The 20,035-nt window shown below is 50.3% G+C and overlaps 1 protein-coding gene across 4 annotated transcripts in view; it reads right to left on the bottom strand.

The window, feature by feature from the left end:
• The window catches only part of ppp3cb (protein phosphatase 3, catalytic subunit, beta isozyme), a 30,778-nt gene extending 11,554 nt beyond the window's left edge, over window positions 1-19,224 (bottom strand). For 2 of the 4 annotated variants that reach the window (XM_086178677.1, XM_086178675.1), the window contains exons 1-5: window positions 18,165-18,660; window positions 8,087-8,287; window positions 5,500-5,624; window positions 3,635-3,746; window positions 210-355 (exon numbers count right to left, since the gene is read on the bottom strand). In XM_086178677.1, the coding sequence (XP_086034803.1) occupies window positions 210-355; window positions 3,635-3,746; window positions 5,500-5,624; window positions 8,087-8,287; window positions 18,165-18,189 (609 nt within the window). In that variant the 5' untranslated portion in view covers window positions 18,190-18,660. Of the gene's footprint in view, window positions 1-209; window positions 356-3,634; window positions 3,747-5,499; window positions 5,625-8,086; window positions 8,288-18,164; window positions 18,661-18,722 lie in introns of those variants that run through there. The other 2 variants (XM_086178676.1, XM_086178674.1) reach the window with 2 other exon arrangements.
• Window positions 19,225-20,035: the final 811 nt, after the last annotated feature.

The raw sequence follows: 20,035 nt of genomic DNA on the forward strand, positions 1-20,035 counted from the left end.
CCCCGCAAACCCACCGAGCGACAGTTGATTTAAATTCTAGGGTGCGGATTTTCCGGTTCATTTTATCACTCGCATGATATGCGGCCGTAATGAAAAATTTCCGTTGATAAAGCAGGCCTCGATGAGAGACTGATGTTTTTCATATCGCGGTTGCCTCTGCGGCGCTGTTTATTAAAAAAACCTGGACTCAGGTACGTCCCGCTTCGTACCTTCTTGATGTCGTCCAGCGTGTGGATCTCCGGCGAAAGCCCCCCGTGCACGCACAGGAACTGCTGGTTCATCAGGGCTGCCAGGGGCAGGCAATCAAACGCCTCCATGCAGGAGTCGTACACCTGCTCCGAGTACTTGATCTTACCTGAAGTTGGAAAAGAGGGGTGGGGAGAGAGGAGATATTTCAAGACGGGAGACAAAAAAGCGCCCGAGTGCATTGTGATGTGCTTTGAAGCGCCGCCGAAGCCGGCGAACGTACAGTCAGTGCCTGTCACTCCGAGTGCGACCGTTCCATATCACACGCAAACATGCCGTAGCAGGAAATACGGAAGACAAACAAACATGGAGCTTTTAGAGAACACGGCAGGATCTGAGGAGCTGCGGCTTTCAAACAGACTTCTGTAGCCCCACTGAAAAAAAAAAAACGCAGTTCACTCGGGTGTAAAAGCACAAACACGTGGGATTTTTCCCACAGAACACGTGATTCATTTATGCAGCCATCTTTTTTTTTTTTTTTCTTTTTTTTTCCCCGGCAGTCCCGTACGACCCGTGTCTGCGCCCTGCGATGGTTTAGAAACCCCGTAAAACGGCGTCCGGCGAGTTATCAGCGCAACACATGTATGGGGAAACTACAGTACTCCTTCCACTGAACCAAATCTGACCCAAATATACGCGTGAAGCAGCGTGGAGACACTGAGGCAGATTTTTTTTTTTTTGTTCTATATAAAACTCCTTTGATTTGGCAGTGATATCAATAAAGACTTCCAACACGCAGCATCTTTAAAGTGCATTTCACACATGGCCGTTACAATACATCTGACACGAAACAATATCACAGGATTAAAATAGCTGAAAGGAGAAAGAGGGACCAAAAGAGAGCGGGGTGGATTTTGGATGAGAGCGAGCGAGCGAGCGGGAGGGAGGGAGGGAGGGAGGGAGGAGAGAAAAAGAGAATAATAATTTCATAAAGAGAGAAGGAGAGAGACTGATAGGAGGCGACAGGAGAAGGAGGGGAAGGCTGAGAGCTGTGAGAAGATGATGAAAAGGGAGGAGAAAAGAGAGGGTTTGAGGACATGAGAACGACACGTACACAAATCAAGGCCAGTATTGCAGAGTACCAGTCTACTGTAGCCAGCATTATCGTGTGTGTGTGTGTGTGTGTGTGTGTGCGCTACAGCGACGAGTGTGACTGTCAACCTCTCCATCTGCCTTGTATGGAGCAAGCCCTCATTATTGCTGGTCCACCAGTTGTCAGTGCACACACACACACTTGTGAAGACACTTGCACAAGCATGCAGTAATAGTACATGCACTTGCATACTTGTGTTACTCACACTCACACACACAGCAGATGGTAATTGAGGGCGACCACTGTTCGCCACGAGCACCAGGGGAAATTAGCTTCCTCGTCCCATGGCCAATCAGACACAGAGGAGCAAGTCCCTGAGCCAATCATTAAAGGCCAAATTAATTTGCTGCTAATCACCCACTCTTGGACAGGACACGGAAAAACTCACTTCCAGAGGAAAGATGGAGGACGAGATAGAAGGGAAGAAAATACGACGCGAGTTTCCGAAGAGATTCGATTGATAACAGTACCCGATCAACTGATTGAAGGATGTAATTCAAAACAATCAGGGGAATAAGTAGCATAGCCTCTTTAGCTTTCTGCGTATGCTAAAGGGATGTGCATTATGCAAATTCAGGAATGCATAACGAACAAAAACAAAAAGTAACAAGTAAGCGCGTGAGAAAAGGTGATTCACTGTGATATAAACTGCAAATGTTAGCATGTTTGGCAGATTAGCTTTCCTTCAATAGATTTAGCTAACAGACGCAAAAGCGTTTTATTGGAGCTACCTTCATTCTCGTGTTACAGCGGGTTACACAACAGAAACACCTCATCAGCGGTGTACTATTTCCCCCAAAAAGTGCCAGCGCCATCGGCCTCTGAGCTAATCTTCAGCGCTCCAGTGCCGCTCTGTTGTGTTTGGTGGAATCAGGTCCAACAGCCTAGCTGCGCTCATTAGCCATGCGTTAGTTCAAGTATTAAATATTTAAAAAGGTGAGCGATGGAGCGTTCAAGCAAGTCCTGTTTTGTTTCTCCATCGACCAGAGACGCCGTGAAAGAAGCGTGGAGGTGCAGGAAAATATTTTATAAAAACGATCACTGCAAACAAAATGGATGCACATCCATTTCTTTCAGGGCTAATTAATAAGCTAACGTGACTAGCTAAATGCTAATGTCAACAGGGTATAAATCTGACAGAAAAATAGTCTCAGCTTGGTTTTTAGACCTTAATTATGCTTTCCTGGGGTTTTAAGACAGCAACTTTCTTGTTTTGTTTTAGCTAAGCTAAAATTAGCCAACGTTTTACTCGCTGTAACTGACGCCAAGGCGGTAAACAAACTGACAGATCATTTCTGCGTGTGGAAGTTTAGTTTAACCGAGTGTCCCAGTCCGGTTTGCGTTCAAAGCACCCAAAATGAAATGTTACCCCTTTTAGATGATGATCTGTCATTAGCCAATTATTTTTTAATTCGGCACAAAGAAACGGTTTCAACATCACTGGCGGCAGGAATACAACCCCGTGGGTCTATTATTATGAGTTTTTGAGGGGAATATGTAGAGAAACAGACAGAGGGAAGAAAAAAAACAACCTTTTGTAAGTATCTTAGCATAACCCAGCCCGAAGGCACCCTCTACCGACGGCACAGCTGCCGTATCTTTGAACCCGTGCTGCCTCTCAAGACAGAAATCCGCCGTTGCTGTCAAAATCACCGCAGCGGTAATTCGACTTCGGCTCGACCACTTCAGCCGATCGACAGCCTGGAATAATCAAGCGAGCGGTATTTTGCCGTAAGTGGCGCCCGACGCAAACCTGAATAACACAGCTTGGAGTTCATCGGTTTACATTGCAAAGGGAAAGCTCCCGTACGCTGTGCCGTCGTCTCACCCGGCAAAACCGATGGTTTCAAATCAGCTGCATTATTTTTCATCTTCTTCTTCTCCTTTGGGCTCCTCCCTGCAAGCCAATCATCTTCTTCCTTCTTACCTTTCACACCAACAAACAATCTGTCCTTAAACCTCAGCATCGTTCTCCCCAGATCTTCACCGTCCCTCCTCCGTCCACGACCAAACCGTCACGGTTTGACTTTTTCTCCGGAACATCTAACATGTGCTGACCTCCTGATGGACTTATTCCTGATCCTCCCCCGAGGAGAACCTCAACCTCTACTTCTATCATTACTTCTGCATGGCAAATATCAAGACTTACTTTAACATTAAAAGCATGTTTGGCAAAGTACTAGATACTCAAAAGATCTAGTGGTCCAGGCATCTCCATTTTAACAGAAGGAATACGTTGCATGTGAGAGCGACAGAAGGAACTATCCTGCCACGTTGGGCGGAAGCGCTACTCACATTCTTGTTTGAAGGTGAAGTATTCTGTCAGATGTCTACATTCATGGTTTCCCCGTAGAAGAAAGAGTGTCTTTGGGTAGAGGATCTTCAGTGACCACAAGTACAGCACGCACTAAATGGGAAGAGAAATCACAACAACAACATCAACAACAACAAAAAAGGTGATTATAGCTCCGCAACTTGCCAAGAGAAGTGATTCGTAGCGGCCGCTGGTGCCAATACGACCACGACGCGCAGCACGTACAGGTATTTATTGAATGGATGCAGAGCCTTGAAAAGCAAATTTGACATTTTGCAAAATAGCTGATCACCTTAGGTGGATTGTTTCTCCTGTTGACAAAGCTAAGCGAGCAAATCTCAAAGCCATTGGATGCACAAATGCGGCAGCCAACAGGATTTATTAAAAGCTGCACCTTCAACCCCCCCCCCCCCCGGAAACACTTTTGTTTTAGCGCACAATCAGCGGCGTTCAGTTTCATGACTTTCAGTCCCCCTCGTGGTAGCGTCACAAAGGAGACGTTTACTAGGAGTCCCTGCTCCACACCGGCCGGCGTATCCAAAGATAGGCAGCGGCTGGGAATCCGTCAGAGAATCGCGGCCGCTGCTTCAATTAATAGCATCGCAAAAAAAGAAAAAAGAACTGACGACTCTTTTCACCGCACGGCCCGACAAATGGCTCAGAGGGCGCTCGCTCGCCTTTACGAATAAGCACGGCGCCACATTAATTCCCCCGTCCACGTGCCCTTGAAATGTGTGACAAAAGGTGGCCTCGATACGGCTGCCGTCCTTCTGAACTCACACTGTGGTCGAGAATAAAACCGCGATTTGCGCCCCGGTCGGTCCCGCTCAAAGAAAACCACGTTTTGGACAGCGTTGGAAATGCAAATGTGCAAAAAAAAAAAAAAAAAAAACCTGAGTTACTATTAAGTCATTCAAGTTTCTATGGGGATTTTACTCAAGAGTTTATATGGGATGATGACTAATGGGATAACCTGCTTCATATTCATTAAATGTATTATATAGGCGTGATAAAATTTATATTATCATCGTATCTTACACAGCATATTGATTCATCAGCCTAGTCGGGATTGTCGGAAATTAGCCGGCCTCTCCGCGATAAGATCTATTTTCTTTTCTTCCTCATGTTTAATCATCCAAAAATACGCAGGTAATTTTCCACTCATTGTATATGTATCATTTTACACTATTCTGTATAGTTTGCGTAGCTGTTGCCGAGGGCAACGGCCGCTAGCGATATCTCATAAGCTCAACGGAACTTAACCGTAAACCTCGTGGATGTGGGAATCGTGCACTTGCGTGATGGCGGGTATGAGTCCGCCCCTGGATTTCTGTTTCACTTCTGTGAGTCAAAAAGTAATTGCTTATTGCAAAGAATAGAGTCCATTTTCCAATCAAACTGTATACAGTTTCGTAATTTCCATCCGTCATTGTGCGACAAATTATGCATCTGTTAGCAGCCGCTGACCTTGAACCGCTTCTTATCTATAATGTCCTGGAGGAAAATCGGCTGCGAAATGAAAAGTGACTAAAAGTAATAATATCGTGTGCCGCTCGATTAATTTTAAATGTCATAACCTTGGTATACATAATCAGACGTAAATTGTGACGTGTCGGTTGAAATCTCAAGTAGCCTTTGGGCATTGTGACTACAGTAAATACAGGACATCATCAGAAGTGCTGCAGTTCTCGCCCGTGGAAAACATACCGTAGATCTCTGCAATACACTTACAATGCTTTCCCACTTGTATGCTCATTAGGACGGTGGTTGGAATCCACGCCGGGTCAAACAGAGAGTTGTCACTTGGCACGGCAGCGGAGGTGCCGACCACAACATCTATTCCTACCTCGATACTGAAGTAGCCTCTGTCCACGTAGTCCCCCAGGAAGAGGTAGCGTGTGTTGGCGGGAGAGCCTCCGACTTCGAACAGCTTCATCAGGTCGAAGAACTGGCCGTGGATGTCTCCGCAGACTGCGAGAGGGGCACAGCGGAAGGAGTCACGCAAAAAACAAGTCTCGTGTTTACCGTTCCAATTTCTCATGTCCGATCCCCGAATGGGAATTGGTTAGTAGCTGTGGGATGATTTGCTTTCAAGGTAGTCAAAACAACAGATATCACAAATAAGGTTCTGCCAAGAGATGGATCGATCTCGAGAGTATATATTCAAGTTTTCTTTTCACGCAAGCCTCTACCGCTAACGTGGCGGGAGTAGGATCTGTGACCTGTAGTCTCTCAAGGAACTCACTTGACGTTAATACTTCGGCGACGTCGGTCAAGGCGGGCAAGAAAAGGCTCGCGACCGGAGTCAAAGGATGGGTCAGGGGACGTCGGGCCTATTCATCATCCGATCCAGACAGAAGCACCAAAGTCAAGTCAAGTCAGATTTTATTTATAGGGCACCGAATCACGGCGCAGTCCTCCGATGGTACTGTCCGTGTAGAGCAGGTCCGGACCACGTTCTTTAAGAGGACTACAGGATTGGAACATTCCCCTCAGGAGGGAGCACGAGCGAGGAAACAACCTTTTGCTGGGCAAAAGCCTCGGACAGATCCGAGCTCAATGTGGGCGGCCTTCTGCCTTGACCAGTCGGGGCAGCAAGGCAAGAACTCCAACGGGGACTGTCAACCAGACGTCCTTCTAAGAAACTGTTGAGTTTCTTGCAAATACTAGCGGCTCGGCACCGGGGAACTTTGACGTCACGGCATGTGGAAGCTTTAGATAAGTGGAAGATATAAGTTGCGATATTCTGGCGCTGTTGTCTTGTCACAGCTAGTAGTTCTTGAAGTGCTACTGGGCGGAGGAAGCAGGAAATGCCGTTGAGGGTAATCCCAGTTGCTTTGGGACCCTCATAAGAGGGGACCGGGTGATTGATGGCTGATCTAAGCTAGAATGCCGATGCACGCTGTACAACATCTACCGGTGACGGATAGGTGACCTCCTAAACTCAGCAGCAGAATCACTGCTCTCTGTCCAATATTTCAAGAGTTCTGTCTGCTCTGCAGTTAATAATGTCCCTGTATGTTTTGTTTGACCATACAGTCGCGCATTAGCGTAAATCAGATTGTCAGCTCTGGGCCTGTTTCTGCTGTCGTCTGCCACTATTTTCCGAAAGGTCAAGTAAGGGAAGTTGCACAACAGTAATTTATTGATATGACTACTGTTTGGCCGACACCTGCGTGACTTAGAAAACAAACTTGTGCTGTTTTAAGTCGGGGTTCTATCCACCTTGTTTCAAACACAAGGGTGGAATCGTCCGATTCGGCTTCGATGACGAGCAGAAGGCCGCTTTGTCAGCGATGCCGTTGCCGGGGGACTTAAGAAACAACAATGAAATCGGGAAATGTGTGGAGATATGAAGACGCAGCAGCGTTCCTTAGTCTTGAAAACTGTCTAGATAAACCCGCCTTTTTTTTGTTGGATACTTCAATGGAAACCCGGTCCATCTGCACTTTAATTTGAACCGGGACTTGGGGTTGCAAAACCGAACGAGAGAAACTAAGACACATTTGTCAGCCTCCTCGGACCCCACCTCTAGTCTTCCGGTGCATCCCTAATAATCTGTAAACTCACATTTTCGCTCCGTAACTAATCATCTGCTCACCTGTCCTGCCCATTTTTGAACATTTCCAGAAACAGATCATCTCGGGCGATATCAGTAGCCTAAGGCTTGCTTCCAGATGGTGGGTGTTTTTGGGTCAGAACCTTTAGGGCATGAATAGATCAATAGAAAGAAGGATCGATATTTTTTACAAGAAGGTCCAAGACCTTCTCCGCTAACTACTTGAGGTCAACCCCTCCTCGTCTTCCTGTCTATGAATAATCACCCCTGGGGATCTTTACCTGTGAAAGCAAAGCAGTGCTCGTCCAGTGCATGGGCTCACATCTTCATAAACACACACACACACACACAGGGATTTTCAATCGTCCGAGACTGTCTTAGTTTGCTCGCAAATCTTCACCTGACGGCTCCCGACTCCTTTTTTCGGGAGTGATTTCCGTGTAGAAGCCAAAAGTCCCCTGTTGTGCAAAAGTGTCAATTGTGTCCCCCAGTCAGGCGCGACCAAACAGCAGCTCACATTAAAGGGCTTTGCAGATACATATGGCAGATTACCGAGTCAACAAATGAGATCTGATTAATACATAATTACAGATTTTCCTGCCTTTTACCCTGCAGCCTCCTTTGCCAGCCGCTCTTTCTGTCCAGCCTCCATAAGTGAGTCCTTGCTATGCTCACGGCATCGTTATGATTATGAAGCCTGGACGTTTGCAGACGAGCACGAGCGCGGGGCGCAGGAAATCATTTTTCCTGTTCATTTGTGTGATCGTGAACGTCACGATTCCGGTGCGACAGCGTGACGTTCGGTTGCGTTCGCGACATATTACGTCGGACATCTGTCCGGGATTATTTCCGCATCTCCGTCGCGTTACCGTACCCGTGACTGGCGCCTCGATATCCAGCATGGTGCGCTCCTGGCGCAGGATGGCGGCGCCCTCATCGATGATGCGCAAGGCCACTGCCTCCTCCAGCCGACCCTCCTTGGTGAGGTGAGCTTTGAGCAGGTCCACCCGCGGCCGGCCCTCGGCGTCGAACACCTCCTTCATCGTCAGCCGGTGGGCCAGGGGGAAGGGGACCGCTGAGGGACGACAGGAGGGCAAGATAGGGAGGTGAGATTAAGCCGGATTAAGAGTCTTGCAGGTGGAAATATTAAAATGTCGCCGAGAAAGAAAGAACGCTGGCATTTAACAAGCCGTTCAGGAGCGGAGGTGCTTTGCAGAGGGAGGGGAAGCATCGTCGAGGAAAGATAAACGCATGACACAGTTAATGAAAATTCCCTGTGTTCTTCAAACAGGAGAAGGCCTCAGTCTTCACCCACCCTGGGCTGCAGGCTCTGACTATGTGCATGTGTGTGTGTGTGTGTGTGAGTTGTGGGGGTTGAGGCGGCTTGTATTGAAGCAGGGGCTGCCAGAGTTATCAGGGCTGCCCGCCTCTGTTCTGCAGTAATGTCTCTCTTACATAATGAAGCCCCCCAGGGCGTTGCTGGAGAGGGGGGGGGGTTGACTGACGACAGGGGTGATACAGCAAGAGTGCACAGCTGCACGTGAGGAGTCTCTCGCTCACACACGCACACACACATGCAAGACACACTCGACAAAATGCAGACATGAACGCGAGTGTTCTTAACAAACAGGCGCAAACTCAGTGGCAAGAAACAAAAGGCAGAGGCTCGGGGGCGCATGCGTACATCATGTATGGCACAATGGTGTTAGCGCGCATGGCTGCACGCGTGTGTCAGGTACACACACACACACACACACACACAAGCTCATAAAAGGTATTGTTATGCAGAATCCATCCACAGATCCTGTTGGAGCCCCACCAGTGCTAACACAGATAATGGCCTAGATCACACACTAAAAAGTAGGCCTGGCTCTGTCTCTCTAACACACACACACATGCACACACACATGCACGGTTTCACTCTCCTCCACTTTGTCTGTGTTTTGCACTCCCTCCTCTTCCAGTTTTTCAGGTTTCCGCTCTCCTCCTGTCATTGTTAACAGGACACATTCTCCCCCAGCAAGTGTTCCTACTGTACTGCTGTCCATCAGCACCTTCCACTGTGAGTGCAAGCAACACCCAAAGGAAGCTGTTGTCGCTGTCACGAGGGAAATTATGGATAAAGGAGGGCGCAGCGGTTAGCGCCTCCTCCTCACAGCCAGAAAGTCCCTGGTTGGATTCCCACGGGGGGACCTTTCTGTGCGGAGTCTCAATGTTCTCCCCGTGGGGTTCCTCAGGGTTCTCCAGGTTCCTCACGCGGTCCAAAAATATCTACGTGACGTGACGTGTGCGTGGAAGGGTGAACGGTCGGATGTCTGTGTGAATGAGTGAGTGAACATTTGCGTTTCTCTATTTGTCGCCTTGTGATTGGTCGGGGGTGAGCCCCGCCTCTCGGCCAATCACAGCTGGGACAGGCTCCGGCAGGATAAGCGTAACAGACAATGAATGAATGTATAAAGGAAGGTAAAATCTAAATATTGAATGAATTCATTGATTGCACTTTTTGAGTGCTAAACGTGTATGTATTGGTAAGTCCAACCACAACAAGGAGGTCGTGGCTCTTTTCAGCTTTGATTGTGAAAAGTTGCAAAAAAGCCCTGAACTAAGGCTTTCCGATGTAATGAGATTCCCGGGGGGGGCGGCCGATGAAAAGCGGCCTGCTTAGCAGAACTCCAGCACGAAAACATCCACCCTCCGGCACATTTGCACCCCATTATCTGCCTAATTACACCTTAAGTGTAGAAACGCAGGGACCCCCCGCTCCGGCCCGAGGATAACTCCTCCACCTCCGGAGACCGAACAGGACAAACGGAGCCCCCCTGAGATTCCCCAGGACACCGGCAGCTGCCAAACCCCGGGGTTCTGCTCTACATCCCAGCCGAAGCAGACGCCTCTACGTGTTTAAACCCATTTTGCCTTTCAGGTTAGCACTGATTAATATTTTAAAAGGATCACGGTGCCCCGAGCTGTCAGAGCGCATACGGCAAGGGGGAAAGAATTATTCATGCACGAGTCTTTGTATTGAGAGAGGAAAACAGCCAGATCTGGTCAGTATTCAGTTTGACCCTCTCATTTGTTGCGTGAAAATCCCCTGCGATGCACGCACGGCCAAGAGTTCACGCACATGAACTCGGTGTGTGTTCATGTGTACACCTGCTTACGGTGTGTGTGTGTGTGTGTGCGAGTAAAACACGGGGAGCGTGTCAGGGAGAGGCGAGAGAGGAGGCGTGTGAAACTTGTAAATTGCGAGCGCCGTGCGAAAAAGTAGGGCAGGTACGGGAGAGCGGAGAGAGCAGAGCTCGGGGAGAAGAACTATACTTGGGAAAACTATACTTGGCAGACGCGGTGTGCAAGGAGGGGGGATTTCAAAGCGCGATCGGGAGGGGGTTTTCAACCCCGACGGGCGTCCGGTTCACGAGCCGGCCACTGAACAGCGTCGGCCGACGGTTTGGCTCGAAAAAAAATCATACGCATGTGCGCTCATTGTTATGCAACGGAATCTATAGGCGCACCGACGCCGTTTAATCCACAACACACCGCGTTATTTCTTGCGCGCGAATATCAGTCAAAGACAATAAACGCTTCTCGTAACTTGAGCTGTTATTGTGATAATAAGCTCCTTTGCGCGCCCTGCACTCCGGCCCGGCTTTTTAAAATGCAAACAAAGTGGCTCTGGCTTTTTGTGGGTCATTTATGCAAACGGGAGTTAGTCGCTCATGTTAGCCGCTGTTGCTCCCTTTACGGTCGGTGATTTAAAATAGGACGCTTTATCCTGCGCTTTAGTCGCCTGAGTTTTGCTTTCATTGTTGTGATGGAGGCCGAAGCGACTGCAGAAAAAAAAAAAATTACAAAAATCTATCAGTGCAACACAGGCCAGTCCTGTAATACTTCAACCTGAGACCGCGGAGGAAGTCAAGTTCATGTTAATGTAAATCAGGGTTTTTAGCATTCAGTTGTTTTACCGAAAAACATTCGTAATGATGCTGTACTTTGTCGTTAATTATGCTTCACATCATGCGCATCTTCATCATAGAAATGCAGATACAACACCTCCGAGTTTGCAATGAACGTCTTACTGTAAATCAAAACAGCCGTGCGTGTGAGAAATAATTGCTCATCTATGATTTATAGTGAAGGGTCTTCCTCTCAGCGTGGGGCTCACAGTACCATCGGGCCTCCCCCGCCACCCCGGGAAACTCATCCCCGCGCTGCCCTTTCCTCCCATGCAAACGGCGCAGCTCTCGGTGAAACGTCGCTCATCTATCCGTACATGTCTGAACGTTTTTTGTGAAATTGCGCTAAATGTTTGCGATGTTTAGCGAGACGTCGGACTGTTTTCTGAAGTAAAGCCGAAACACGAACAGGAACCCTAACCGGTACCTCAGAAATGTCATCACGCGGACATTTTACTGGTTGTACGTAGCAAAGTGTTCCCCGGAGGACCTGATAAGGTCAGTGTTTAAGACACAAACAATGAATTTACACACACACGAACCGGTTTCTGGAGAGTTGCTGTGTAATCAGTGTAAAGTTTACCGTACACACAATGTTCGAGAAGCGGTTGCTAGGGGAATCAGTTCTGTTTTTCATGTAATAAGGCCGCATCTTCAATGTTTGTTTGTAAAAGCATACAGGAAGTGCAACGTCTTGTAAATGTGACATCGGGAAATGGATGTCGCTGGTTCGGGACGTGGCGCGACGGTCGATTGAAAATAAACTAGAAAGATGGAAAAACCTACAATAATCTGACAGTTATGGGACAATGTGGGGTGAGATGAAATTGAGATTAGAAGCAAACAGTTTGGAAATATGATGAAAAAGTTGGAAAAAGAAACAGGAAGTTGGAAAACTCACGATCAATAGAAATTCGATCAGAATGATTGGCGAGGTTTTTGTCCTGATCAGTAAATCGTCTCCTCTGACTTTTTGACTTTTTTTTCCTTCGGGGGTCACGGCCAATCATCTGCCTCGATCTAACCCACAGCCAATCATCTGCCTCAATCTAACCCACAGCCAATCATTTGCCTCCAACCAACCCACAGCCAATCATCTGCCTCCATCTAACCCACAAGCAATCATTTGCCGCCATCAAACCCACAGTCAAACATCTCCCTCCATCAAACCCACAGTCAAACATCTCCCTCCATCTAACCCACAGCCAATCATCTGCCTCCATCTAACCCACAGCCAATCATTTGCCTCCATCTAACCCACAGCCAATCATCTGCCTCCATCTAACCCACAGCCAATCATTTGCCTCCATCAAACCCACAGCCAATCATCTGCCTCCATCTAGCCCACAGCCAATCATTTGCCTCCATCAAACCCACAGCCAATCATCTGCCTCCATCTAGCCCACAGCCAATCATTTGCCTCCATCAAACCCACAGCCAATCATCTGCCTCCATCAAACCCACAGTCAAACATCTCCCTCCATCTAACCCACAGCCAATCATCTCCCTCCATCTAACCCACAGCCAATCATTTGCCTCCATCAAACCCACAGCCAATCATCCGCCTCAATCTAATCCACAGCCAATCACCTGCCTCCATCAAACCTCCTCCAACCTCAGCATCCTCCTACCCAGATCTTCTCCGCCCCTCCTCAGTCCATGTCCAAACCATCTGGATGTAACTTCACCTCCAGAACATCTAATACATGACGGATTCCTTCCTCCTAGCTCAGGAAAGAGGCACCTCCAACACCTTCATCTCCGCTGCTTCCTGTCTTCTTCCAAACCAGACACCAACAGGATCACACTTTGGTGTGACGGCACGTACGCAAAGTCCACCGTTTGCACGCCGGCAAGATGGCGCCCACATGGACTTTCTGTATGGAACTCAAATCCAAGATAAACATATCGTTTCTCAGGGAAATCAATGAAAGTGTTGTTTTAACGCCGGGTGGCTTTACGATGCAGAAGCCGTAAACTGTGAGGGTAATGTCATGACACGTGCGAACCCGCTCACTCCGAGCGCTGCCGACGTTCAACGCCGGCTGGCCGATAAAACGGCGGCGGGGTCGGTGTAACGTTATTAACCCTGCTCGGACGCCGCCTCCTTTTTTAGCAGCGTCAGCGGCGTGGAAACAGGTATCTGCTCTCGCCACTTTGTTTTAACCTTGGGCGGGAACTTTACACAGATGAGCGGCGTGCGAGGTATTTAACGCCCCCCGAAAAGACCGGGAAGCTTTTAAAAATGCGCTCGGTGTGTGTTTTCTGCCGCCCGCTCTCCGACCGCCGAAGATGCCGGCTCAGCAAGAAATCTTGACATCACATTGCAACGAGGAGAAAGCGGTCTGGGGATAAATCTATGACATAGCTTTCAGCGAAAGCTCCTAAATTTGTTTGGGGCCGGCGTAATACCCTAACTGGAGCAGAATCTGATCAGAATCATCTCATCATTACGTGCACTGTTCCTAATGGCCAGAGTCAATTATGCAGCTATCTCATCAGTTTTAACAACGCGGTGCGCACCATTCGCCGGCGGCGGCGCCGGACGGAGGAAGTGACGGTACGCGGCGAACAGACACATCGCAGGAGTGACTGTGGAAGTCACCCGGGATCCATCTGTGCCCGTTTGGTGCAAATATTGCAGAGTATGACTAAATAGGTAAAAAAAAAAAAAAAAAAAAAAAAAAAAAAAAGGATTCTGACTCAACGAATCACAGCCAGGGGAGTGTGTGTGTGTGTGTGTGTGTGTGTGCGGAGCGGTGAACGTGTCGCAGGCGGGGATGTCAAAGGTGCTCCGGTACATGCAGGAAATGGATCAGTCCATTTTGTTGCGTCTGCACACACTGTATCTGTCTGGCATTTATCTAGACAGATACACAGTGTGTGCATGCAAGCGTGTGTGTGTGTGTGCGTGTGTGTGTATGTGTGTGTGTGTGTTGGCCTCTTCAGGACCCCATCTACAGTGATCACACACACTCATCTCCTAAGATCAGCTCATTCTGCTGCCTGTCTCTGCATGAATAAATGAAGGAGGGAGAACGGATGAAAGAATGAGAGCGGCGCATGGGAAGAAAGGGAAAAAGAGAGAGAGAGAGAGAGAGAAAAATTGGGGTGTGTGAGAGCGGAGGGGTGTGGATGCGATTGCTGACACGCGTTTAGTGTGTGTGTGTGTGTGTGTGTTTGTGTGTGTGTGTTTTTATCCACCATCTTTGACCCAGATCAGCTAACACAGATCCACGGTCTTTGAAGGTGGTGTTGGTGGTGGTGTGGGGGTGACTAAAGATGCGTTTGAAGTTGTTCAATTAATGCACAGCACACACACGAAGGACCATCTGTGTGTGCAGACGTACGCGCAGAAACAACGGCCCATCCCCTAACAGCCTGTCCTCATTAGACAACCCCCCGACCCCCCCGCCCCTCCGGAGTGCCCGATCTATAAATAGCCGGTGCCCGGCCACCCTCCCCGCCGGGCTCACACAGACCTGTCAAGGTGGGACCCCCTCCCTTCCCCTCCGCCCCCCCCGGCCCGCCGGAGCACAATAACCCAAAATCCCAACATCCGTTTCGCAAGCGGCGAAACGCGTCCGCCGCTCCCGGGGAACGGCAAGGGAGCCGGGCAGCATGTTGCACTAAAAGGAAAATGTGCCCGGAATGCCCCGAGCCACGCCGGGAGCACCGTGTGTGCGTGTGTGTGTGTGTGTGTGTGTGTGTGTGTGTGTGTGTGTGTGTGTGTGTGTGTGCATGACTGCATGCATGCATGTGCGCATATGAGTTACACTCCCACTCACGTATTAAAGAATCATATTCGGAAAGGCCTCGATTTGTGAAAAACAAAAACAAAAATCTCAATAGGGTTTACGGGCCGGACGCGACGTAATCGAGTGTGAGGACACATTTCGAGGCGGTCAAACCGCGAAGCTTTCTCCGATTGCGTCACCGGCGGCCACGGGAAAAGACTCCCGCTTCGCTCGGACGACAAATGCAGTCGTTCGGAAAAAACAGGGTAGCCCCGCGCAGCAAAAAGACACGGGAAAGGAAGACTTCGGTTTTAGGAGCGCGAATTATGTCTCTCTCCTCCCGGGGTCGTGGAAAACAAGGGAAGACACTCTCCGGCTTGCGAAGAAAAAACTTTTCCCTTTTCCAAGTCCATCGGCTCAATTCTTGTCACTTTGCACATTTTGAGAATCCGGGTTTCCCGGTTGGTCAACGTTTACCGAGCTTCGGTTTCACGCCGTGAGACGATCGGCTGAAACGTGATCTCACGACTTCAGCTCGCTACTTTGACGGCAGTCTTTTGTTGCTTGTGACGTCACTGCCATCGATGCACGACGGCGTGTCACTCATCTACATGAGTCTCAAGTGACTGATAAAACTAAACTAGGAAACGACTCGAACCGCAAGTACATGAGGAAGTCAGATACCCGACGACCACGATGGAAGCCCTCTGGTTTTCGGCGCCGGCCCCTTGGGGAGCTGCGGATTAGCGTTCCCAGGATCCGGCGTGCACCGGCGAAGGGACACTGACCCTCGAGCCCACTGTGAAGTAGAGTCAGGAGTCTTAATATAGTTTAGAAATGGAGATCCTTGGACTCTGAGAACATCGGCCCGTGCATCTGCTAGCAGTAGCTAGCAAGCCGTGCTATTGCTTCGAGGTAGCTCGGCGTACTCCGCCTTAAAGAGCAGCCGTCGGTCGAAGCTATGCTGAAACGCAGGACGGGCTAACTTTACAGACTTTACAGACTCCGCTTTCCAGACATTTTGTCTCTGCAGCCCACGCTTGTTTGCACAGGACGTTCTGTCACGGCGCTTGATCCAGAACGCAAGTGAGCGGACCGTCGGCGAAGTCAGAGGATGCCGTCCTGCCAGCGTGCAGTTTGAAACACCCCGTCTTGTCCTTTCTCTCTCTCTCTCTCTCTCTCTCTCTCTCTCTCTCTCCAGCTTCTTCACCTCCTCCTGGCCTTGTCACATTCTCTCCCTCCTTCCCTCTCTCTCGCTCTCACCTCGCCCCCACACTCTCTGTCCGTTCCTCTGGGTAGGCTTTGTCCTTTGGCTCCATCTCTGCACACTTCGCGTCCGCCAAGCGTCGGGGAACCCGAGTTGTCGCTCTGACGGAGACCTCCCTCCTTCGGCAGGATCGCTCCAATCCACCCACGGGCTGAGCCATTTCTCCGTGTTTAGGCTCACCCTGATCCCGGTCCAACATCAGGGTCAGCAAGTGCTCCTTATTTGCTTTTTAAACATGTTTGCAGCCTTAAGTCTAACTAGACGGCCGCTGTCGTCCGCAGGGGCCTGTATCCTAGTGCGCCTTCATGATATGGAGGTTCTGAGGAAACACAGAGGACCTCACTGGCAGATTTCTCCGGATTCTTTTCGCATTTCTGTTTAGTTTTTAATTATTATGTGCCGATTGTTGCTTTATTTCGCTTCACCATCTTCATATTGAACGTTATCATCTTAATGTTCTCCTTCTCACTTGGGATACTCCCTTCAGGGTCCACAGCCAATCACTGGCCTCCATCTAACCCTCTCTTCTCACGCCAAATAACTTTCTGTCCCCTTCCTTTCTATCCATAAACCTCGTCTCTGGTCCAAACCTCCACCGACCTCAGCATCTTTCTACTCAGATCTGGGTGCTCATGCAGGTGAATCTGATGCACTGAGTCGAAGGGTTCTCTCCTTCGCCGTCCACGGAGGAGAACGTGGCTGAAGTTCGGAGGGTTGGGAAGTAAATATCTCATGTAAGCGAGACAAAGTATCTTGTAAAAACCATAAAAAAAAACATCTAACCATCCCTGGGAGGAGAATTCAGAAGGGGCGCCAATTCCGAGCCACTCTGAAATTGTTTTCATCCCTCCTTCTAAACCTGCCCTGACGTTCCCATGGTGACAACACTATATATTCCATGTATGCTGTACAGGAAGCTGTTACTGACAACCCTGCCTCTTTGCAAAACATAAAAAAAGACACCGATCCAGGTCACGTGATTGGATTTCACACCTAATTGACCAAATTCCACGCCATTGCGTTGCATCATGTGACCCCCCCCCCCCTCTCCTTCACCCATAACACATAGGGGGTTCATGCACGGCCCGTGTTGCGTGGAATCGTATAGTTTATCACATACATACATGCATGCGAAGAAATCTTGGGTGCAGTGAGAAGTGGGAAGGGATGAAGAAGACCCCCCACGCACACGCACACACGCCCCCCCCCCCTTCTTTGCACGACGCACGGAATACCGGGCATGCCCGAGCGACGCATCCAGCTGTCAGCTCCGCTTCTTCCGGCAGAGAGACCCTGCAAGAGCCGGCGGGGACACACACCACACGCACACACACCACACGCACATATATATATGTATATACATATATATGAATATAGATATGCACACAGACACACACGTCGCATGTGACGGGCTGCGTGCCGTGCGGTGACCGGGGGAGCGCGGCGATCTGCACGGAGCTCCACGGCGGACATCCCCCACCCCTCCCCCCACCCACGGGCAGCCACGCGTGAAGCAGACACTCATGAAGCCTCCATCCGCGGAGGGCGCATCCTCCAACTCCATTTTGTCTGCTTTGACACCCGGGGGAGACGAAGGGGGTGGGTGGGTGGGTGTGGGTGTGGGGGTACAATCCGTGGGCACCCGTGTGTCTGTGTGTGTGTGTGTGTGTGCAGGCCCGTGGAATAAATGCAAACTCACGGGGGCCACGGCGCGCACCATGGGGGCTGCAAACTTTCCACCTCCCCGGCCTTTGTGCACGGCGGCAGCGGCTGCAGGCCGGGGCCGCCGTGCAAGAAGACGCGTTCACGGACCTTCCAGCTCGAAAATCCTCCCGGTGACGACCCACTCCACCCCCACCCCTGACCACCACCACCACCACCACCAACACCCACCCACCCCGCTCGTCTACCTTGCACGGTCGCTTCCACGCAACCCCACACCCCTGCAACACCCGTCCACATCCCCGTTGTTTTTACGCGCGGCGCGTCTTTTACCTTTATGCCTGCCTTTCGCCGTCATCGTCGCGCCGCTCGGTGTTTCATCGGAACAAGATGCTCATCTTCCTCACTCCCAGCTCCTCTCTCTTTCCCTCCCTCCCTCTCTCACTCTCTCTCTTTCTCTCTCTCTCTCCCTCCGTGTGCCTCTGCTGGGTATTAATCAGTAACACGAAACCACCGCTAGGAGCGGAGCACGTCAGCGGAGCCCACGCAACGCACAATAGCTGCGGCTGCACACGCAGGGAGAGACCCCCCCCCCCTTTCCACCCACCCCCTCTCTTGGAAAAAAATGGGGTAATACCTCGGTGAGGGGGTGAATTCTAATAGAATAACGAGGGAAGACCCTGATTCTGGCGCCCCCTTCTCCTCCACCGCGCCCCCCCTCCAATCTGCAAGGTTCCCAGGCGCATGCATGGTGTCTGTTTATTATAAGGTGCTAGGACACACGCACACGCATGGGGATGCACTAAAAAAAAAAAAAAAAAAAAAAAAACACGGACACGCGGACGAGCGGAGGTAGCCGTGCGTGGGGCGTGCAGGGGTCGGCGTGCCTACATTTGATCACCCGGTCGGCTGGACTTGCGTTGCAGTCGGACATCCTGGAGCCGGGAGGGAGGGACGGGATGGGGAGGACTGGGGGTGCAAAGGGAGGGGGGGCTCTCTCTCTCTCTCTCTTTCTCACTCTCTTTTTTTCTGTCTCTCTCTCTTTCTCTTCTGTCACGGGTCGAGGTTTTGCTGTCGGGTCCTCCTCCGGCGGGCGTCGAGCTTGTGCGCGGCTGCGGGGCGCCCGTCCGGCTGCAGGAGCATCACTCGGCGGAGGCTCGGCGCGCCCTCGGCCGGGGGAAGCCTGCTGCTGCTGCCGCTGCGCCGGCGGTGGCTCTGGGGGCGGAGAGGCGGGCGCCGAGCTCTGGTTGTTGCATGCTTGGATCCGGAATTTGTTTTTGTTTTTTTTTTTTGTTTTTTTTTTGGAGGGTGTAGGAGGTGAAGGAGGAGGATGGGGTGCTGGTTGAGTACCGGGGAGGGGGTGTAGACTGTAGAGGGGCCGCCTTGGAGAGGGAAGGGACGCCTCTGCAAACCTCGATGTGCAGCTGGCAACACCCCGGAATGGCGAAAGAAGGAACTCCCACGCATATTCACGCTCACGCGGGACACGCACACGCACACACGCGGGCTTTTACCGCCATCCTGTGGCCCCCCGTTGTAACATCTGCGCCTTTCTGCACGTCTCAAAGCGCACTTGAATCCAAGTGGGCTTTCACAGTGCAGTTCGTGGTTGAGCGGTCGAGGCAGATGGCCGGGGTTTCTGCACAGGTGGAAAGGCAGTGGGGGAACATCGGGTTGACGTAGATCATCCAGAACATCTGGCTTGATTTCAAACCAAACGAGGCCTCCATGACCTCCAACGCCTCACGAAAACCGATCACGCCCTCAGTGCATTGTGGATTTACGAATCAATCAATCCACCTCCATCTAACCCTATTCTCCGTGTCCACATTATTTTTTTAATATCTGATAGGAGGAAGGGTTTACTTCCTGATGTGTGAAGACGTCATATCGGCGGTTTGGGGTGAATTCGCCCAGTTGAGCTCAGCAATACACGGAGAGAGAGCAAGGTGACAACCGAAACAAATGGCGGCGTTTCCCCCAGAGCCACGATCAGAGCGCCTCTGCAAGTACAATTACACAGAATGTAGGTCATCGTGGCTTCACCTGCAGCAGCTGGCAGCAGGCTGCTGACTCACCGATGCTTCGGCATTCATCATTCAGGGGATTTCATCTATGAAATAATCGTAAATCAGTCGGAACCTCACAAATGTGTACTTTCACATCCCGATGCCTAACTCAAAAATGGGCTCACGCAGGACTAT

Source organism: Fistularia commersonii, chromosome 31, assembly GCF_037954325.1.
Source record: "Fistularia commersonii isolate RoL2024-O1a breed Wild chromosome 31, RoL_Fcom_v1.0, whole genome shotgun sequence".
NCBI lineage: Eukaryota > Metazoa > Chordata > Actinopteri > Syngnathiformes > Fistulariidae > Fistularia > Fistularia commersonii.